The sequence below is a fragment of the Solanum pennellii genome, chromosome 8, assembly GCF_001406875.1.
Source record: "Solanum pennellii chromosome 8, SPENNV200".
NCBI classification, from domain to species: Eukaryota; Viridiplantae; Streptophyta; class Magnoliopsida; order Solanales; family Solanaceae; genus Solanum; species Solanum pennellii.
Window position 1 is genome coordinate 63,181,546 of NC_028644.1, and position 6,556 is coordinate 63,188,101.

A 6,556-nucleotide genomic window follows, 5' to 3' on the forward strand; every position below is an offset into this window, starting at 1 on the left:
TTAGAATATTCGGTTCGATCTGACTTTTATTTTATTTTTTTTATAAATTAAAGGGCCATCAATTATATGAGATGATTATACATTTAGATAAAATTCACGATTTTATTTAAAAAATATAAATCAATTTGGTATAATTTAATTTAATTGATTTAGTCAAATTTTATATTCTTTTTACACTTTACGTGAACTATAAACTCGAATGCCTAATTAACACTAAATAGAATTAGCTCGTGCAAGCATTATTTATGCTTATCAAATTTATAAAATTTGTATATAAAACCATAATGGATAAGACATAAGAAGATTTTTCTAAATTTGAAAGAGTATAGCTAACCTCAAAATTTATGAGATCAAACTAGCTAAGAAAGAGTGTGTGAAACAAAAACAAATTTTACTAGAAAAAATAAGAGAAAATAAAAAGAGCTCTAATAAGGTGGCTTTAGTTAACAGATATAAAGCCACGTAGCTAATGTAACGGCAATTGAAGAAAAAAACACGTAATATTAAGGGTGAACTTCTTTAGAAGCTTAGAACTTAAAAATGACAAAGATACACCATACTTTTGAGACCAAAAACAAAATGTGTTGAATTACAAACATTAGAAGCATCTTTGTACAAATAAAAAAGTTGGAAAATATAAATAATTTTTAACCTCTCCATCCTGCATTTGGGTAAAATCTTACTGCCTCAGGCTTTCGATCTCTCTCTCAGAGTCTCACTACTGGCAAGTAAGCATCTTTGATTATTTGCTCTTAAATTTTAGTTATTTGTTGAATAATCAACTTATCAAGCTAGGTTTTGTTTGGTTTTCTTTTTTATTGATAATCAGTACAGACTAATTTACCAGTACCATGGGTTGTACAAATATTTTGTGTTTTGTGGCTGCTGGAATTTGAATCTTAGATATCGTGATTTTAAACGCACTTTATTGATCTACCCACCCGAAACGGTGTGGTAATATCACCAGAAAATTAATTTCCGATTCTTTTTGAATCGGAGAAATCACGAGTACTTGATGGATAATACTCACTCCTTTATGATTTAGGTGAACTGTGAGGAGAATCTCGTTGAGTTTGCGAATTTGGATGCGATTTCAGCAAAATGAAATTTACTTAAAGGTGAACTGTGAGTTCAATTGGAAAGAAAAAGTAAACCGATTGATTTTTCCTCAAGCTCAAATATTGAATGTGAGGAAGAAAATTCATATATAAGTTTTCAATTGATTAGATGGGTGGGAATGATTAATGAAACCTTTGTAGGAGTTAATGGGCTAGTGGTGTTTTAGTTCGCTGTCATCCTATCTTTTGCGCCATGTTTATCGAAGATATTTCAACTAAATACCGTTTTGCCAAAAGATTGTATTGCGTATATAAGTTAAATATTATTTTATATGTTTGTTGAATCCTCTGCATGCAAGAGAACATTTCTGAATCCCTTCATGAAAATTTTGCCTTCACCACTAGTCTTCAAATCTATGTTTTTTCCTGTGCTCAATCATGTATCGTTATTTTCTCTCTATGATAAAATTTATGCAGTTGCAGACGTTGAACCACTAGTTATTTTCAATACATTACTGAAATGCATTTGGATATTGCCTTTGACCCTGATTTTAATTTTCAAAGTTGCTGACAAACTTGTTTTGTTAGACTATGAGGAATGCTTCGACTTCTGGTGTAGATACAATTAGCAATTTGCCTTGTAATGTTCTAGATGTTATTCTTGGGTGCTTGCCTTGGAAAGATGCAGTGAAGACCAGTATCTTGTCAAAAGACTGGAGATACAAATGGGTAACACGTCAAGAACTTGATTTTAATGATGAGTTTTACAAGTCTTTCAAACAAGATGAAGAAGCCAAGAGAATTATTTACCAAGTCCTATTAGTTCATAAAGGACCAATATTGAAGTTTAGACTCCGTAATTTTACGAGTTGTCCTGATATTGATCATTGGATGCACTTCTTGTCAAAGAAAAATGTCCAGGAATTCACCCTTATTGTACGCATAGGAAACAAGTATCATTCACCTCATCATCTTTTTACATTCCAGCAGCTAAGGTATTTGGAACTTCAAGATTGCTTGTTCCACCCTCCACTCGGTTTCAAAGGGTTTGAGAAGCTTATTAAGCTCGATCTTATGCATGTCACTTTTGATTCATCAATATTAACAAATCTAATATCTAAAAGCCCGTTGCTTGAATGGTTGAGGTTGCGTTCTATCACAAACTTTGACATCCTTGAAATTAATGCTGCTAATCTCAAATTCCTTGAGTTCATTGGGAAAACAAAATCCATTTCCTTCAAAAATGCTCCTATGCTTGAAAAAGTTACTGTGGGTTTCCTTGGACGACGACTTTTGACTGATACATCTCCTGTTTGCTCTAATTTCCCGAAGTTCTTCCATTACATGCCTTCATTGCTGGAGCTGGATATATGTGGTACAACATTAGAGGTAATGTACATTTGTGATATTACTGTCATAATTAAATGATTGAATCTAATTGGTGTCTTAAAAGTAATTTTTGACTTTCTTGTAGTACTTGATCAAGGGAGGTTTACCAGAGAATCCCCCAACTGCTCTGAACAATATCAGAACTCTCACTATTTCGTCCATGTCTTTAAGAGACACCGAGGTGGTTTCAAGTGCAGTTTACTTGATTACAAGCTGTCCTAAATTACAAGATCTTACAATTGAATTTGTAAGCAGTTTCTTATTTTTTTTCATTAAGGTGATTAAATATGGTTTCTAATTTATCTGAACTCGCCTAATTAACCGTTTCTCAAAAATTCTTTAGTACCCTGTTGGGGATATTGTTGAACCTGCTGTACAGTTGCTACGACCCCGATCATCCTCTTATGGTGCTATGAAGTTGCTTCAAAAAGTCCAAGTGAACATGTTTACTGGTCTTGAGATGGAAATGGAGTTTATGAAGTTTATATTGGCATCTGCACCTGTACTTGAGGAGGTCTCCATTTGGAATTTTACACGTTTCCTTTTTCGTTCGTGTAAACAAATGATCGATGAGATGAAAGAATTTCGCAGAGCATCAGCTAATGTTGAATTCACATTTGAAGAAATCGATATGGAAGGTAGATATGAACATGAAGAAGTCATGGAAGTGGCATGATTTTACCAACATATTGCTTTTTGTAGCACTTGAAGAAATCGATGTGGAAGGTGGATATGAACATGAAGAAGTCATGGAAGTGGCATGATTTCGCTAAACATTGCTTTTTGTAGCACTTAGTTTGCCTGTTATGCCCTGTTATGCCCTGTTTTGTCTGTCTAATATTATGCAGTATGTATATATCTGCTTGGCTAAGTATGTTTGATCTGTGACTCTACTTGTAATGGCCAATGTATTATTATGTTATTCCCATTTTTAGTTTCCGTTTTATACAGTTGTGTATTTTTAAACTTTAATTAACTTAAATGTGTAGTATTTGTCTATAAAATTGAATAGATGGGGTAATCTTTTGTTAAGGTGACAGGTTTGTTCTGACGATAGTTATCCTCATCTCTTTGATGCTATGACTTCACGAATTATGTCGGTGACACTGAGTTTCACTTTGTGATTTGAAGTTGCTTTTCGATTTGGTTCCAAGGATTTACATTGATTGGCTAATTAGTGTGGACGACGTTCCACTGAAATTTATGATCATGGATCGATTAGGACTTTTTCGACAGCTATATCGGCACCTTTGTCGGTTATCTGGATTCGAGCTCCGGCCTTGACCTTATTGATATTTTTGAAGAGCATCTGGTTCAAAGTCCGGCCTCGATTGCCCAAATACTTACTTAGAGCATCCGGTTAGAGACCCGACCTCAGTTACTCAATATTTGTAATTGGTTACTTGGCCATTTCTGGTGAGTATTCGGTTCGATGTCAGCCTCCGTACTGTCAGATTGTACTAATTGGGGTTGAGGTTCTGGTTCGATGTTCTCGTCTTGGGTTTCATGTAGTTCTTACTCGTCGAGTTTATGGGGGTTCATTCGGATTTTTATTAAATTTGTGCACTAGTGAACCTTCTGGGCTTATGGAGGTCTAGTTAGGTGTAATTAGCTTATAAATTTCTTTAGTTAGTTCTTTATACACTCGTTTGCTTTTTATTGTTAGTTAGACTTTCGTTCTTGACCTCTTCTTGAGTTATTCCTTCTTTTCATATTGCTTTTACTTTTCAAGTTCAGTCGGCTTATGATGCCTACTGGGTACCTGCTGTTTTGGTACTCACGCTCCGATCTACATTTGTTTTCGTGATGGAGGTCCGAGCACCAGTGGCGAGCGTTGATCTAGTTTGGAGTAGTCTGATCCGAAGATGGGGGTGAGCACTCAATGTTTTGTACTATTTCAGTCTCCATCTGTATATATAGACTTGTCTTTTACTTTTCGAGACAGTCCAGTCTTTGTGGTCCACTTTTGGGACTTGAACTCGTTTTGTTAGTAGCTCTATACTAGTGACTTCCAGGTTCTCGGAGGGATCTTTATTTGTATATATGTTTTGGTTTGTTTCCGTCTATTTATATTGTTATCTTAAATTTTTCCTACTCTTGTTTAGTTTCTATCCTCAGAAATATTACTTGTTGTTCTGGGTTACGGGTTGACTTATCTATTGGTGGGTTACAGTAAGTGTCATCATGACTCGAGTAATCGGGTGGTGACAAATTATTTTGCGGCCCATTTGAATTCAAGCATTTGATGTGAATATCATAATTTTGTAAAACAATGAATCAATAACATTTATAACCATTTACTGATAATGAAATGTGTTTAGACAGGATGCGAATTACATAGGATTTATTTCTTAAATTTTTAAAATTTTGAAATGGCTAAGATCATCATTTTCCTGATTGCAAGAGTTTTAACAATCAATCCTGATATATTTATGTGAATATCAGAAATATCATGAATTGATGTCAAAGGAATATCATGGATTGATGACATTTATTACTACCATTTACTACATAATGAAATATATTTAGACAAGTACTCTCAGCGATTTATGAGATCATTTTTGGACAAGATCTCAAAAGAACATTGTAAGCAGATAAAAAATATATTGGGTCTAATCCATACTAAATTTGGATCAAGTCTCGAACTTATTTGGATTGATAATTAATTTGGACATAGACAAATTAATTAAGTCTCATTTTTATTATTTTCAAACCCAACAACCATTTCAATTTACGGCCCAAACGTTAACTCGTGTCATGTATTCAATGACGTGACATTTCAGCCAAATCCAAGGCCAACAAAATGATGTCACGTGTTCAAATAATGTGGCAACTCTTAGTCAAAACAAGAGTGAATCAAAAGTTGCCAAGTGTTCAAATAACGTGTCTTGGCCGATTACAAGCAAAATTTTCATTATATATATAGATATTCACCCATGATAAAAGGGCATTGCTTCTTTGGAAAAAGAATGAAACAGAGCACTCAAAACTTGAGTTATCTTTCCAATTCTCTCAGTTTAAGATTCTATCATTCCTTCTTGTTTACAATTTGATAACATTTTTCCTCAATGAATATTGCATCAAGTCTCTTCTTACAAAAAAGTTTAGTCTCCTAATTATTAGTTTCTAAGAGATCTACCTCTATATATGGTTACTTTCATATATTTTGCTGTCGATAAATGAAAAGGCGGTGATTGTTATGGATCCAACAAGACAGGTAAGTCTAGCCTTTCCAAAGATCTAGCAAATTCATTTTCAGAATAAGTTGTGAATAATTGCAAGTACAAGCTAAGTTGTTCGGACTCCAATGCAGGTGTCCGATACAGATGCAGATCAAGATGTCGGATCCTACATAATCGAAATTTAAAGATTTGGAGGTACAGATCCAAGTACGGAGTCTAGTAAGGTGTTCTAGCATAGATGCAGGTACCGGTGGTGATTGTTATGGATTCAACATGACATGTAAGTCTAGCCTTTCCATATAGATCTAGTCGATTAATTTTTTATAGTGGTTATAAATAGTTGAGAAATACAAGCTAAGTTGCTCGGACTCTGGTGCAGGTGCCCGATATAGATGCAGATTTAGAGATTAGATCCTTAATGACCTATATTTTAAGATTTGGGTGTACAGATCTAGGTAGAAACTCTGGTGCGGGTGTCCAAGTATGGATACGGGTACGGGTGGTGATTGTTATGGATCCAACTAGACAGGTAAGTCTAGCCTTTCCATAAATCTAGTCGATTCATTTTCAGTATAGGTTGTGAATAATTGACAAATACAAGCTAAGTTGCTCGGACTCCGGTGTAGGTGTCCGATACAGGTACAAATCTAGAGATCGGATCCTTAATAATCTAAAGTGGAGGTACCTTATGATCTTTCTCAGTTAAGCCTATGGACTCAGTTATTAGATCCGCAATATATATAGCGGTATTTTTTCATGTTAATTTTTATTTTTGGTAACTAAACACCTAGTATTACCAAAGTGGCAAAGTACAACTTGTTGGAATTCTGATCCCCAAATTTGCCTAAGGAACACATATATTCTATATGTTCCTTTGCAGATTATAGCAGTTACGTTAGTAAAACAAATAAAATAATGGCACAATAT

At 34.4% G+C, this 6,556-nt stretch overlaps 1 protein-coding gene across 5 annotated transcripts; it reads left to right on the forward strand.

Annotated features, from left to right (window-relative positions):
• Nucleotides 1-563: 563 nt before the first annotated feature.
• On the forward strand, nt 564-3,458 carry LOC107028040 (F-box/FBD/LRR-repeat protein At1g13570-like). Of its 5 annotated transcripts, none has more exons than XM_027918889.1 (5): nt 564-728; nt 1,046-1,118; nt 1,647-2,447; nt 2,533-2,694; nt 2,791-3,458. In XM_027918889.1, the coding sequence occupies exons 2-5, from the start codon at nt 1,086-1,088 to the stop codon at nt 3,121-3,123; spliced, it is 1,329 nt and encodes a 442-aa protein (XP_027774690.1). In that variant the 5' UTR covers nt 564-728; nt 1,046-1,085; the 3' UTR covers nt 3,124-3,458. The 5 variants fall into 5 exon arrangements, with proteins under 5 accessions (XP_027774690.1, XP_027774692.1, XP_027774689.1 ...); XM_027918891.1 differs by having other exon boundaries at nt 564-724; nt 1,046-1,125; XM_027918888.1 differs by having other exon boundaries at nt 564-724.
• The last annotated feature ends 3,098 nt before the right edge of the window (nt 3,459-6,556 follow it).